At 43.8% G+C, this 15,743-nt stretch overlaps 1 protein-coding gene and 1 long non-coding RNA gene across 3 annotated transcripts in view; one reads left to right on the forward strand and one right to left on the reverse strand.

Annotated features, from left to right (window-relative positions):
- Window positions 1–15,743, forward strand: part of LOC117352380 — a 255,037-nt gene that overhangs the window by 164,238 nt on the left and 75,056 nt on the right. The window lies entirely within an intron of this gene.
- The window catches only part of B4GALNT4 (beta-1,4-N-acetyl-galactosaminyltransferase 4), a 153,271-nt gene that overhangs the window by 18,997 nt on the left and 118,531 nt on the right, over window positions 1–15,743 (reverse strand). For both annotated transcript variants that reach the window (XM_033928835.1, XM_033928834.1), the window contains exons 11-16: window positions 15,449–15,558; window positions 13,421–13,521; window positions 10,842–10,924; window positions 8,662–9,937; window positions 3,387–3,709; window positions 1,320–1,473 (exon numbers count right to left, since the gene is read on the reverse strand). In XM_033928835.1, the coding sequence (XP_033784726.1) occupies window positions 1,320–1,473; window positions 3,387–3,709; window positions 8,662–9,937; window positions 10,842–10,924; window positions 13,421–13,521; window positions 15,449–15,558 (2,047 nt within the window). The remainder of the gene's footprint in view (window positions 1–1,319; window positions 1,474–3,386; window positions 3,710–8,661; window positions 9,938–10,841; window positions 10,925–13,420; window positions 13,522–15,448; window positions 15,559–15,743) is intronic.

The raw sequence follows: 15,743 nt of genomic DNA on the forward strand, positions 1-15,743 counted from the left end.
GTTTTCTTTTAATTATATTTTACTATGTACATCGCTTTGAATTAGATAAAGCGATTAATCAAGAAAAATAATAAACTTTGAAACTTTGAAATTTTTTGGCTCTAATAGCCTGTTTCACTTCACCTTTTAACCATGCTGGCTCTCGTTTCCTTTTTTTTTTCTACCTTTGCTGATACGTGGAATACATCTGGTTTGGGCTTCACGTGGTATTTTTAACAAAGGACAGACATCACTTAGTGGAATGGTGTGAGTTTGCCACCTTTCCCTGGGCTACTCATAATGTTAACCGTTTTGCTTTTCTCTCTATTTGTAGTCACTTGAAACACCACGATGTGAATAAGCTGTTTGAATTTCAGGCAGTGCGATTGTGGGAGGAGTTGTCAGATTGCTTTCTATCTTCTGTTTCTTATGGTGTCTTTAGGCGATGAACGAAAACCTATGTTTTTGAAAAATTTACTTTCTGTGTTGTATTTTATTTATTTATTTATTCGATTTTTTAGCCCGTCCTCCCAAAAGAGCCCAATATATTGGTGCATTAAAATTATAAGTAAGAAATTCCCTTACTGTCCCGAAGGCTCACAATCTTAACTAAAGTATCAGGAAAAATGACAATTAGAAGAGTAATAAAGAAAGAAAATAGAGATAGAGGAGAAAAATAAGAAAATAAACATACTAATAAGATTACAATGATCTAAAGGAATTTGAAAGGTTAAAAAGAGGGGAGATAGGAATAGATGCAGAGGGAGAACCGTTGAAGCAATAGAATTCTAGGGAAATTTAAATGAAATTTGAATGATAAAATAAAACAAAATAAGTGGTAAAACAATAAGTGAGATTAAAAAATATATTGTTTGAGGGTTATTTTATTGTATGTTTTGGTAATTACTGTTTATTATAAATTGCTCTGAAATGTAAAGTTGTTGTGGTATATAAATAAACTATTATTATTATATTATCATTGTTACAGCATAGAAACATCCATGTTATAAAATGGATACATCGATCTCCATGTGAAACAGGCTAAGGTGGATTGAGACAGGAGCCGGGTTCAAATTCCACTGCAACTCTTTGTGATTTTTTTTTTTAATTGGGAGACCCGGATCAAAAAATATCTACTGTATCTGGATGTACATTGGTTCAGTAGTCTTTGGGCTTCTATAAAAGCAGAGCACTTTATAATATTGAAATTTGGACGTCCTTGTCTAAACGCGAGTTTTCAGATATCCAAAACATGAACACAGCTTCTAATAAAACAGACGTGTAATTTTTATTTTGATGGACTGTAGGATACCTTAAGATTTAAAATATAGAGATTTTACCGAGGCAGTTTCGCATCGCTCAGAGCCTTCTCCACATCCATGTCTTTACTGTCAAAGTCAACTATGATGACATTGAAGTTCTCGTCCTTGGTCTCGTGGTACAGATCTTCCATATCTGTAATAAACTGTTGTACCCAGCGAGCCTGGTTTTTCACTACAAGAAACCAGAGAGATTCATTAAATATGATCCAAACTGGCTCCTCTCCCTCATCACATAAGAACATAACATAAGAACATAAGCAATGCCTCTGCTGGGTCAGACCTGAGGTCCATCTTGCCCAGCAATCCGCTCACGCAGCGACCCAACAGATCCAGGACCTGAGCAGTAATCCTCTATTTATACCCTTCTATTCCCTTTTCCAGCAGGAAATTGTCCAATCCTTTCTTAAATCCCAGTACTGTACTCTGCCTTATAACGTCCTCTGGAAGCGCATTCCAGGTGTCCACCACACGTTGGGTAAAGAAGAACTTCCTGGCATTTGTATTGAATCTGTCCCCTTTCAACTTTTCCGAATGCCCTCTTGTTCTTTTATCACCACTACAGACCTTTAATCTAGTTACCCTACTGAGGGCCCGATGCTCAAAAGCTTACTGTGGAAGTAAGACTGATTGTAGCCAGTCTTACTTGCAAGGTAACTCAGCCTCCGATGCACAAAAGGGTTCTTGGGGGCTTTAACTGATTGCGGTGGCAGCCACTGAGAATCCTATGCAAATGCATTACAAGGAGATCATCAATGTTAAAATGAGCCCTCTGTGTAATGCACATCAGGGAATGTCCACCTTTCAGCAGTAAATATTTTCTGGCAGGTCTAAAGCAGTTGGTAGTTTGAATTTTGCTTGAATAAGAGCTGTTGTGTGTGTGTCCCCCACACCTAACAACTGCATCTTGACCATAGGCGCATGCCACACACACACACACACAAAATAAGCACAACTGCTGGGTGTAAATCACACTGTGAAACTCAAAAAAAAGAGGCTTCAGCTGCATCTGGAAGGTTTTATTTTTTGTCCTTGTTGCTCCATAAGCACAGCCTTGCACTGTACTAGGCCTGAAGCTCAGCTCTTTGCATGCTATTTGTGATGACGGGGAAAATGAAACTCGCCACCAACCTGGTGATTTCCACCGGGTTGCAAGATTCTGTGCATCTGGCCCTGAACATCTGTGTGCAGTGATGTACTAAGGGGGAGGGGGGATGGTCTACCCCGGGCGCCATGTTGGTGGGGGCACTGGCACCCCTCCTCAACTCCACCCCCCTCCGCCTCTTCCCACTCCTCCCTCTGACGTCACTTCCTATGCAAGGCACCCAGAAGTGACGTCAGCAGTTATGACGAACAGGTTGAAGTTGTTGCTCGCAGCGGTGAACAACTACAGGTACGGGGGAAGGGAAGGGGTGCCCGCACAGCAAGGGGGATTGGGGAAGAAGCGATGGGTGGAGATGAGGGCAGGGGAGGGCCACCTCCACCTTGGTCACCTCTCACCCTCGCTACACCACTGTCTGTGTGTAGTCTCCAAAGACTCCATGAAGTATAGAAACATGATGTCAGATAAAGGCCAAATGGCCCATCCGCAGCATCCACTATCTCCTCCTCTCCCTATTGGCTAAGGCTCTTAACATTTGCATCTCCTCTTCCTATACGCTAAGCTAAGACTCTTTACACCTGCATTGTGAGGTCATAGAACTTTACAGCTACAGAAACATTGTAACATGATGTCAGATAAAGGCCAAATGGCCCATCCAGTCTGCCCTTCCGCATCATCCACTGTCTCCTCATCTCCCAAGAGATCCCACGGGCCTGTCCCATACTTTCTTGAATTCAGATACAGTCTTTGTCTCCACCACCTCTAGGGAGACTATTCCACACATCTACAACCCCTTCTGTAAAAAAAGTATTTCCTTAGATTACTCCTGAGCCTGTCAACCTTTTAACCTCATTCTATGCCCTCTCGTTTATTACGATAGGAAAAGGTTAATAAAAGTAAATATTACTGCTTTGCACACTGAATGACAAAGTATATACAGTATGATATCCCTCTTGAGTGATCCCATAAAAGCCTTGGTCTCTCACCTGGAATCACAAAATGCACCATGATGTCATGCTTCCAGTTCAGCCTGATAGGCTGGCACAAGACAGACTTCCCATATACTGTATTCCAAGGGCTGGTCTGCTGCTGTTGGGGCTCTGTGGCCGTTTCAAGAGCTACTTCCTCTTCTTCATTAGCCTCCATGCTTCCATTCTGCTTGAAGTGATGCAACAGAACATAGACATATTCAGAGAGGCGAACGGTCCTGCGCCCCCTCTCCATTAGCTCCAGTTCAATCAGGTACCGATTGCCGCGAGCAGAATCCCGGCGCTTCTCAACATTGATAATCCTAAGTAACGTGTAGATCCTGTTGTGAAGGAAAGTGGGAAAGCTGAGGTGCTTACATATTTCCCAATGCAACAGCAAAATTACCATGTTAAAAGTATTTTGGGGAGAAGTGATTGCATTTGACAGCGAACAGACAGATTCTCCCAGAGCTTTTTTGGAAAGAGTAAAAGCCTTTATTCTCATGGCACCACTCTGCCAAAACCTCTTAAGTTTTATGAAACAGCTTTGACTGGGCAAAGAACAACTCTGAAGGAGTTCAAAATGTTTATGTAAGGTGATACATACCTGGGAAGGTTATAAAAGCCCAAACTATTGCAGAATTCAAGCATAGACACAAAGGCCCTAATTCTGTAAGACACCTAGTAGTCTGAGACTTAAGTGCGATTCTATTAAAGCTAGGTGCATTTTATAAAACCGTGCTTATTGGTGCCTAAAGTGAATTTCGGCATTCAAATCTTAGATGCACCCTATTTATGCCAAGGGTGCCTACCGAAAAACACTCTCACGATCCACCCTCCCCCCCCAACCATGAACTAGGTGCTTACCTCAAAGCGGTAGGCGCCTACCATTAAATGAAGTGCAATTTACATCAGTTATAAGATGCTAGCTGTTAATTATCGGCACCAATTAAACCTTTTAATAAATTAAGCTCTGGGTCAGAATTAGCTGCTGAACAAAATCATCGCTAAATACTATTCTGTAAAGAGCCCATGCCCTTTACAGGATAGTGCTCAGGTGCGAATCTTGTGCCTAACTCTAGGTGCTGAAACCTGGCATAAAAACTGGTGCTCTAGTTAGGTGCACTGGCCCAGTATTCTTTAACTATGCTGATACGCCCATGCTCCTTCCATGGCTTTGCCCCCTTTTGAAATACATGCTATGGGAGTTAGGTGCATTGTCTTCTAGAATAGCATGCACAAATATTAATGAGTGCCAGTTAACACTCTATTATTGATGTCATTGATCTTGTCAAGCAATTAATTTGTGTGCACATCTCGGGAGCACGCACCAATTTGGGTGCGCAAATCAAGGCCCCATATCTAGAATATGGGAGAAAGAGGGTGGGTCTATAACTGGTTGCCATAAGCTAGGTCTCTAGTATTCTAATTCTGTTTTGGCATCTGGGTTCCAAGATTCCGTTACAGAATGCTGGCGTAAGTTGGCACCCAAACACCATGCCAAATGCGCCACCATGCCCTGATTCTAAAAAAAATGCCTACATTTAGGTGATTAGATCAGCGCACTTAGTCAATCTAGGTGCCTAGTTTAATTGGCTTAATCAGTGCTGCTAATTGAAAGTGCCATTAAAAGCCAATTGAAAAATGATTATTTAAAAAAAAAAAAATTTAATTTATCTATTTATTTATTATTTAGTTAGTTAGGTTCTCCATATGATTTTCTTCCTCTCAGTAATGCGCTTCCTGTTTCTCAGCAATCCTTGTAGAATGCTATTCTTATATGCATTACATTTGTTTCTCTTGTAATTACTTTGTTGGTTATGATCTTTGTTCTTGTACTATATAAATGCCAATAAACGATTTGAACTTAAAAAAAAAAAGATTAAAAAAATTTATTTTGTTGGGTTCCTAGCTCAGTAGGGGCCTACCACTTTGAGGTAGATGTCTACACTGAGGCATGTACTGGCAAACAGATGTGGTTAAAGGGCAGGTTTTGGGCATGGTTTCACTTAGGTGCCAACACAGTAGCAACAAAAAACCTCAAAACTCCACCAAAACCATTATTCTATTGTACTTTTGCCAGCTAAAACTGATTTTGTTTACAATTGATTGTTGCTGAATAATAAACCTAGTTTTTCCAGTTCATCAACTCCACTTTGCCGTTTTTGGGGTACCAGTTTTGGTTTGTGGCTCCTTCACTTAAGCATGATAAACAACAAAAATGTGGGGTGAAATAACTATTGCCAAAGATCATACATAATTCATTAATCAATACTGAAAAGAGTGCTAAGGCTGAGCTTTCATAAAACTCATTTGTGGTGAGACCTCAGAAATTAATTCCCCAACTGATCCATTTGGGGGATTAATTTATCAATCACCACTCATCAACCTTAATGCAAAATCTTACCATGTTAAGACAATAAATATTCTAAATATCATAAATATTCTGTAAACATCATAAGTGTGGAACTTAGCTTCAAACAGCAATGAAACGTCACGATCGTGATCTCAAGGGGGCCCGTTTCGCCCGTGGCTTCGTCAGGAGATCAAGAGAAATGACTATAACTGAACATTTAACATCCAGTGACCAATTGGCAGAAAGCTTGATGTGACCCATGTCACTAGGACTCGTGCTCCATAACTTCTGCCCTGTAATGGCGTCAGTCTGAAAGAACGCCGTGGCAGAACTAAAGGGTCACTTAAGCATCATCATTTAGGGCCTAAATGGCAGTTGGCCTAAGGTTTTAATACTTAGGCACTGCTAGGCGTGAGCCTATAAATGGCACCTAGCAGATGACTGACAACTGCGCCTGCAAATTAGGTGCTGTTTATAGAATCGGGGCCTTATTGCAAAATTTACAGTATTCTGTTAGTTATGTGCTGAAATATTGGTCCTACCCATGCTTTTCCCCTGTGAATGTCCCACTTGCAGTTACTTTTGAAGTGAGTGGCGCTTGTCATTTATAGAATAATGCCGAGTGTGGCATTTAAAGTTAAGCTCAAGTTATAGAATGAAAGGGGAAAGATCCTTTGAGAAAGAGGGAAGACGACCTGGGATAGCACAATTGGCAGCCACAAATGAACAACCTGGGTGAACAAAATGGACCTTTCTTGCAGAAACCTTTGATACTTCTGTATATCTAAAAAAAGAAGAAATATCAAGAACTGCCAAAAATGCATGAAATATTTTTGTTGTGAAAACCCTTTTTTCTCCCTTGCTACAATTATAGGTTAACATAACAGGAAAGATCAATAAAAATCATAACAGGAGGGGAATGCTTATGTGCATGTTGGGAGAGGGAATCGATATATGTGCGTGTGAAGTGGCATATCTAGCTTGGTTGCCACTTGAGGCGGAATACCCTCCTTTCTCCAGAGGCATCAGCTTCAACTGAAGCAATAAGTGGTGCAGTGAGAAGTCACAAAGCTGCAGCATATAGGCTTGTGGCTGTTGGCTCTGCTGGTTCCTGCCCCCTCTGACATCAACTTCCTGTTCCAGGGCAGGGGCTTGGAAGAGCTGACAGCCGCATGACTATACACTGCTGCTCACTGCACCCCCTTGATGTCTGCACCCACCACCCACCATTGCTACGCTGCTGTGTGTGTGTGTGTTTGTATTGGCATGTGCATGTATGGATACTTGCATGTGTGTGTGCTTTCTGTGTATCTGTGATCAGGAGAGGAGAGAGGGATCAGTTTGTAAGGTGCAATTATTTAACCACTAAGAGGCCCTTTTACTAAAGCTTAGCACACACTAAATGCTTAGAAGCCCATAAGTATAAAATGTGCTTCTTATCATGTAGCAGTACACTGATTGCATTAGCATGTGCTAAGCTTTAGTAAAAAGGCCCCTATTTTACATAGAAACAATATACCGCATGTATACAGTGCTTGGAACTGCTTCTCCCATAACCCCCCTCTCCATCACAGATCACCTTCACCCTTCCTATGACTAAAGCTGCCTTCCAGTGCTCTACCATTACTGCCTTCCCATTGGTTGAATCATAATATTGGCTTCTTTCCCTTCAGTAGCCCTGCACCCAAGCTATATACACTTCAGGCCTCATTTTCTGCCCATGGCCATCAGTGCTTTTTAAAATGCTGACCACTGCAGGCAGAATTAGTACTTGGCTATTCAATGCTATCCAAGGCTAATTCCAAAAGGGCTGGCCACTGAAGCTTATGCAGGTCCTGGCCAATATTCAGTTGTGTCCCTCAAAAAACACTTGAATACTGTCCAAGACCCGCATAAGCTGAATTGGGTGCTTCAGTCCTCTGATGCACCCTTCCTCCCCTCTCGGTCTTGGTCTCCTTCCCTGGTCTACAAGGGCAGGGATAGCCTTGGCCTATGCCCCACCACCACAACAACAATAGCCCCCCCCCAAGACTACCTGGAATCTCCTTATTGGTCTAGGGCAGGGGTAGGCAATTCCGGTCCTCGAGAGCCGGAGCCAGGTCAGGTTTTCAGGATATCCACAATGAATAAGTATGAGATGGATTTGCATGCACTGCCTACTTGAGATGCAAATCTATCTCATGCATATTTATTGTGGAGATCCTAAAAACCTGGCCTGGCTCTGGCTCTCGAGGACCGGAATTGCCTACCCCTGGTCTAAGGGGTTGTAGCTGCAGGAGCAATGTCCACTTGTTGTGAGTCCAGCCTCAAAATGGCCACCAAATCCCCTAGCAGTAATTTCTTGATTTTTTAGGGTTTTATAAATTCCTTTGATGGTATCTTTTAATTTTGATGATTTTTTTGAATATTTGGGGTTTCCCCCAACTTTTCAATACCTAATGTAATATTTAGCAAACTTGTCTTTTGACTATATTTTATAGATTGGTAGTTTGCTACTTTCTTATTTTGAACTTCAGGTAGGAGTTCAATCAAAGCCCCCACCACTTTCCTATCAAATGTGCTGAAATGGGTTTTGTTTTTCTGTTAGGACCTGGTGCAGATGCAGCTGCATTAGCTGGCCTCCTTCCTAGTATATACAAGGACTCCATTTTTTCACACAGTACAAAAGAAGTACTGTCAGGTGATGGTTGTTGGTTTTGTTGCTGCTAAACTATAAGAAGAATGGCAAATCAATGGATTTCTAAACACCAATTAATACTCCTAACTCAGAAATGGGTAATGAAGTACTGGTCAGCTGATGTAATCCGCTGTATACTGTTCACATTTCCTCTTTGTCTTACCCAAGGGTTAGTAAAACAAGCACTTGGATCATTAAGACAACCCCCCCCCCCCCCCCCCAAAGAACTATAAAAGAAAAATAAAAGAAACCTTTTTTACCCCCCATTTTTCTCATTGAGTTTCTCCATGTATTGTGCAACCACATCCACGACTTCACTCTCACTGAGCTGTAGGTTCCCTGACACATTGCACCTCAGATCATTCCAGTCAGAGCGAAGCAGTTCAAAATCCATAGAGCTGACACTGAAGGTCCTTTGCCAGTTAATGGAGTCCTCCAGCCAGTTTTGGCGCAGCTCAGTGTCCTCATAACTGTAATCAGACATCTCCTCCGCCGCCATCTTTGTTTGGCCCTCCTCCTCTTCCTGCTGGGATTCAGTGACCTCCGACATCTTCAAGAAAGAGTTCACTTGCATTCCCTCTGAGACAGCAATCTCAGATGAATTGTAGTCAAGTGGATTCTTCAACTGTGGAGCAGTTGACAGCTCTGGCACTTCCCTACTCAAAGGGTCAGTTCTTGTGTGTGATCTTTTTCTCCGTTGTCTTGGTTCTACTGGCTCAAGAGATCGATCCCACATTCTACTGACCCTTCTCTCTCTTGCTGAGCTCTTATGCTTCAATGCAGCTCTCTCCCTGGATGCACTGCTGACTAGCCAGGATGCCCTGGTGTTGCCAACACCATAAATATTAGTAATTTTTATTTTATCAGATAGGGGTGGATGACGTGCAGGAAATTTGGAGCGCTGGTGTGTCTGTCTCAGTTGTTTTGGATAGAGAAACATTCCAGGAAATATGGCTTCTTGTTTTTGTACCTTTTTCCTTCCTGGTTGGAATCGAGTGACATAAACTTTATTCTGCAACTTTTTTGTTTCTTTCTCAGACTTTTTTTCCCCTTTTGGCAAGGCTGATTTGTTTGAGGCTTGCTTCATCTTGTTGATAAAGATAGGGATGGAGATATGAGGTTGAAGGCTTAAGGAGGTGCTTCGGTTACGTTTGGTCACTGATGCCATTCCCTTTTGATTCTGATTTTCTTGGCCTTTTGCAATCCAGGACAAGGATCGGCTGTGTACAACGGTCACTTGCTGATTGAAATCTGCATTTTTGTCACCATGAAGACCTTCAGATGTTGCCATGGAGATTTCTCCTGGATTGTATGTCTCCTTGGTTACCTGCTGCCTTTCAATTAACTGTCTGTGTTTATGAAGGAAGACATAGTCATCCACATCATCCATATAACTCTCTCCATCCAGATGTTCCTCTTTCTCTTGTGTTGTAGTGAAAGCATGCTGATTTGGAAGAAAAGGGGAACTTTTTTCTTTCCCCTGAGGTGGACTTTCTGATGGACCAGGGCTGTCTGCAATGTCCTCCTCTAGAAAATCTGCAATAACAAGTAAATGTTTTATTTTTCTCAGTAACAGTTTAAGCATTCTTGAAAGAAGCAATTTTTACAAGCAGTTTCCATGTGTAAAGCATGTTTCACCTGGGGAGAGTGGTAGAAACAAAAATAGTGATGTAATTCAAAAAGGCTTGGGATAAATACAGAGAATCCCTAATTAGAAAGAGGATAGTATCAAAGCAAAACTTCAGTGACTTTATGGATGTTGATAAATTGAGTGGTGCTTAGACAGCAACTCCAGTTGTAAGGAATTAAGGCTAGTACTGGGCAGACATTTGTGCCTCGTGTGGGAGGACAGATCAGGATGGGATGATGTGGGCTTGACAGCAGCTCAATAGTTGGGATGTAAGGACATTGTCAGACAGACTTCTATGGCTTGTGCTCCAAAACTGGCAAAGAAAGATCAGGATCAAGTATTCATATTTTATATCACATTCATTGTTGGTTTAATCTTGACTTGATAATGAATGTGACCATTGGGCAAACTGGATGGACCATTCAGTTCTTTATCTGATATCATCTGTTAGGTGCCATTGACTCGTGTTCAAGTCCTAGCAACTTGATGAACATCAATAAGTTTTTGTGGCAGAATACAGAAGTAGATTGCTGGGACTTTCTTAACAGTATAAATTCAATGCTGTTGCCTTTGTGGCCTCCAACAGTGCCCATCTGCTGCTACCCAGATGGGTGGTATATTGTTAGTCTGACATCGCCGCTGAAACTTGTCTGCCTTGAGAAGCCCTGCTGGTAGTGGAACTACTAACAGAATAGCTTTCAGCTTCTCAGATGCATGCAAGCCCCAGTGGCACGACAAGCCCATGTACCATGACTGGAGACTATCATCTACTATGTTACAATGTAATAGACTTCAAAAGGTACAGCTTACTTTCCGAGTTCAAAAAAAGGAGGGGTCTTCTGTGAAAGTCTTTTGCTTCCTCATCCATCTTCATATACTTATAAAATCCAAACCTGATCAGGAGCAGTAAAGGAAATAGGTAACTGGTCTTTATTTCCACATATGAAAAAAAAATAAGAACCTAAAAACCCTCAACTTGAGATTCCAACCCAGTGCAATGAACACCCCCCAAAATCTGTGAGAAATTTTTAAAGGGTTTGAATAGTTGCAAATTCTGGAGCAGTGGCGTAGTAAGGAGGGGGGTGGCAGACCGCCCCGAGCGCCATCTTGGTAGGGGAGCCGGTACCTGTCCTCCTCTCTGCTCCCCCCTCCACTACCGCGCACACCCCTTCCCTTCTCCTGTACATTAACGTGCCCAGCATAAGCAGCAACCCCAATCTGCTGCTCGTGCCAGTGTGGCTCTCTCTGACATCACTTCCTGGACTCACGCCTAGGAAGTGACATCAGAGGAAGATCCGATGCTGGCATGAGCAGCAGGTTGGGGTTGCTGCTCACGCCATGAATGTTAAAGAGGTATGGGGGAAGGGAAGGGGCGCGTGTGTGTGGCAGGAGTGGGCGGGGAAGGAGCAGTTGGGGTGGGGTGGAGAAAAGGGAGGGGAAGGAGCGCCTCTCACCCTTGCTATGCCACTGTTCTGGAGGTGGTTTTGATGTAATGTGAAAACATGAGGACACTATGGAGCCAATATTCAGAGCAATTTAAGTGGGCAGGAGGTTCTCCTGCCCGCTTAAATTGCTTACTACCGCCTTCATAGAGATATTCAGCAGCATTTAACCAGAGATTGCCATTGAATATCCCCTCAGACTGCTCAAGTAAAAAGTGGGCAGGTCAGCAGCAGCACTGGGGAAGAGCCCAGGTTATGCGGATACTGGAATAGTCAGTGGCGGCATCCACATTGCAAAGTAGCCAGCTGTCCTAATCTGGCCACTTCGCTAAGTGGGTGACGGCACTGAATATTGGGCCAGCTCCTGAATAACATATTTTTCTTTAAAATACCCCCTCCCCAAATTCTACCTCTTTTGTAGACATTTGGGAGCTGATTCTGTATAGGCACCTGACTGAGTGGCCACCTAAGAAGCAGCTGAGACTCGTGTGCCAGCGTCCTAAACAGAATCGCGTCTTTCCTAACTCCCTTGATTCTCTAACTGGCACACATGTCGCAAGCACCTGTTACAGAATCGCACCTTGGCCCGATTGCAAAGATAGGTGGCTCAGCTGCCTATCTTTGCTGAGGGATCCCTTGCCATCAGCTAATCGTGGCAAGGGAATCCCCTATCAGCTGACCTGGACTTCCTGGACATGTACCCCCGAAACCAATAGAAGGGATGCCCACTTCTTCCTGCTGCTGACCCTTCTGAACCCCCACCCCAACCCCCCAATTGTAGCCTGGCCACTGACCTCCCCAACCCCCACAAATGAAGACTGGGGGGTTGAGGTTTGGGGGTGTCGGGGGTTCGGTGGGTGGTGTCCAGGGTTCGTGGAGGGTGTTGGCAGGAGGGAGTGAGCATTCCTCGTGCCGAGCTACAATTAGGAGGGTGTCGGGGTTCAGGAGAGTTGGCGGCAAGAGGGAGTGAGCATCCCTCCTGCTGATTTCGGGGGTACACGTTGTGGGGGAACATGTCGAGGGGAGGGGACCGCTGCCATAGCCGGCTAAGCTGATCGCGGCAGGAGTATTTTCCCGTTGATCAGCTCAGCTGGAAGGACTCTCCAAAGCGCAACTTCAGCAAAACCTACCATCTCAGCTGATCAGGGATTCCCTTGTCACGATCAGCTCAGCAGGCCACATCTACTTTTAACTTTTGCAAAATGCTGCCCTACATTTCAAGTATCTGTCACAGCCCTAGGGAGGCACCTAGGGCCACTTAAACTCGCCCAAGACCATGCCCACGCCTAGCCTTGGGCAAGCTTAGGTGTCCCTGTCCATCTCCCTAGATCCACAACAAATGCCTACACTGTATGCGTCCTGCCTCGGGGATTTTCTTTTCTAAAAATGTGCGTCCCGAATGGCTGCCAGATGGTGGTAGGATGCCTATCGCCACCTACAACTGGGACGCTTTTAGGCTCACGTGCGAATCAATAAGCATGTAGCAATGCAACTGCACTAACCAATTAGCACAGAACATGCTTACTCTCCACCCCCAGATACACAAATTCTATTTCCTAGCATGTGGTAGTAGCATGTGCCTATTGCAAAACTACTTCAGGAAGCCCAAGCACGTTAGTAAATGGACCTCTTTATCTGGTTACTTATCCAGACACTGGCCTGAGCATTGCTGGTACCCACAATAGGGGCTGACACTGCATATCTGGGTCTAATTTTGCAGTCACCAGCTAGTGTTTTAAAAAAATACACTGACTGCTGCCAACTGAATATTCACCCCAAAATGTCCAATATAAAACTGCAAAAGTATCACCCAAATAAATACAATGAAATATATTTAACCATCTAATCCAATATATAAAATTAATAAGGAAATGCGTAGTAGCTGTTCAGCATTAGAAACCTATTGTTATTGCAAGCCACAGATCCTTGATTAAAATCTAGACTTACTTTTCCAGATACAGGGAAGACTCCCGATAAAAACATTTATTTTCAGTTTCCATGTGGGTAAGGCGGGTGAAGTCATTGGGGTAGACAAATGAAAGATAGACCTATGGCGGAAAACAATGGAGAGAGATGAGCGGCTTTCCTGAATGGCACAGACACTAGAATACATCAAAAGTGAAAGATGGGAGCCTCGATACTGAGCAGTGTTATGGTCCTATTACAAAGATGCATTTCTGGACTCAGGCCTACATTCTTTAAAAAACTCATTAAAAAACGATGGAAATAAAACGAGTCATTCTCCAAAAAATGCTCATGTAAATGAGGTTGGCGAAGAGTAGCAAAGACTCGCTAAATTTGCATGTGTCCATCTCTGGTGATAGCGAGGGGCACATGCACAGAAAAAATGCAAAAAGACACACACTTCCAGAGCGGGAGAGATGCCCACTCTCTCCTGCTGCCAAGCGAACCCCCTCCCCCAGCAGCGGGAGACATGCAGAAACATAGAAATATGATGGCAGATAAACACCAAATGGCCCATCTAGTCTGCCCATCCACAGTAACCATTATCTCTGCCACACAACACCCCCACACATACAGCATGAGAGAGTGGACATCTCTCCTACTGACACACAACACCTCCCCTAGATGCTCACTCTCTCCCATTGCCAAGCAATCCCCCCCCCCCCAGCAGCGGGAGATATGCCCACTCTCTCGGCTTGCCAAGCGAACCCCCCGCCCCAGCAGCGGGAGAAATGCCCATTCTCTCCCTCTGCATCACAACACCCCCCTGCCTCTGACCCCTCTCCCCTATATTCACACACTGCACGTGGCTGACCCACAAGCCTTCCCTCTAATGTCAACTCTTGACATCGGAGAGAAGGTTTTCGGGTCAGCTACTTACATACAGCGTGTGAATGGCTGTCTGCGCCATCCCTGCAAGGAGTTCCGCTGAAGACTTGAGGGATCAAGTGCGGCTCTAAAAAGAACTGGGTCAGCTTTTGGGGAGGGGGAGACAGGCGGGCAGGGAGGGATCCCTGGCCTCGGCAGGGGGCAGGCAGGAAGGTGGGTCTCCATCAGCAGTGGCTTCTATGGATGAGCGGGCATATCCTCCGCGGTGGCCAGGCCGCATAACCCCAACAAGCGGCCCACATATGCATTTTGAGAAACACTGTGCTAAACTATGAACAAAGGGGACCTTTGGCACAAAAAGGTATAGTTATCAGCATGGAATGTTTCAGGTTGAGTAAGCCTATACCTATGGTAACATAGTAGATGACGGCAGATAAAGACCTGAATGGATGGGCTCAGCGATCGACTCGCATTGCCTTCGCGATCTACTGGTCGATCGCAATCGACCTTTTGGGCACCCCTGTATTAGATCATTCCGCTAACTTTTGCAAATCCTTTTTCATGTTTATCTATATTTAGTGATGATTAACCAAATATAGACAGGATTTACTAGATATGACACCTGAAGGTTGCTAGGATGCAAAGTCACGAGCAACTTTTTGCTATGAAATATACAAAAAGTGACAAGACAGAGCAGTTAGAGAGAAATATTCTGCTGACTGCTATTGGAAAATCGGTTTGCTCTACTCCTTTAATACTTGCTTAAAGCTGCTCTTATTTTGTAATCTGCTTTTGCCAGCATAAATGAGAAGTACATAGCAGTGTGTCGTATGGTCATTACTTCTATGGAGGGCTCGAGAGGCCGGCTCTTCAGTTTGTCTAGGTTTTGGAAGTCCATGAGCTAGGGGCCACTACTAGATGGCCTCTGCACATGCGCAGATGACCTCATTACATTGATGTCTACGCATGCACAGAGCCCCTCCAGATACATCCCTGAGCAGAATGGGGCAGGGCCAGGTGTCCTCATTTTATTAAAGAGGAAATCTGTTAACCCTAAATTATGTCAAATAAACTTACATTATTCCATGAAAGTTCAAGAGATTCTTTTTAAAGCACAGGTCGTTGTAACAAAATGAAGATGAGCTGCAAAATGGATGCTAGAGAAATCTGTGAGATACTTACAAACTGCAGGCCCTGGTAGCGTGCGATGGGGAAGTCCTTGACCACATAGGTCGGAGTATAAGCACATGGCACCAACACATTTTCTACTCGTGATGGTTCTATCAAGGGAGCTGGGAAACAAAATCAAACTAAAAGTCAGTCTAGAGGGTGCATACAGTCCAGACTGAAATCTGACCACCATTTTATAGATTGCAGGAGTATTACATAATGAAGAATGGCCAAATCAGCTCTTTGCTCTAGTTTGATATCTAATCCTTCCCAGTGACACTTTTAAAAGTCTATAAGAAGCACCTAA

The sequence above is a fragment of the Geotrypetes seraphini genome, chromosome 19 (genome assembly GCF_902459505.1).
Source record: "Geotrypetes seraphini chromosome 19, aGeoSer1.1, whole genome shotgun sequence".
NCBI classification, from domain to species: domain Eukaryota; kingdom Metazoa; phylum Chordata; class Amphibia; order Gymnophiona; family Dermophiidae; genus Geotrypetes; species Geotrypetes seraphini.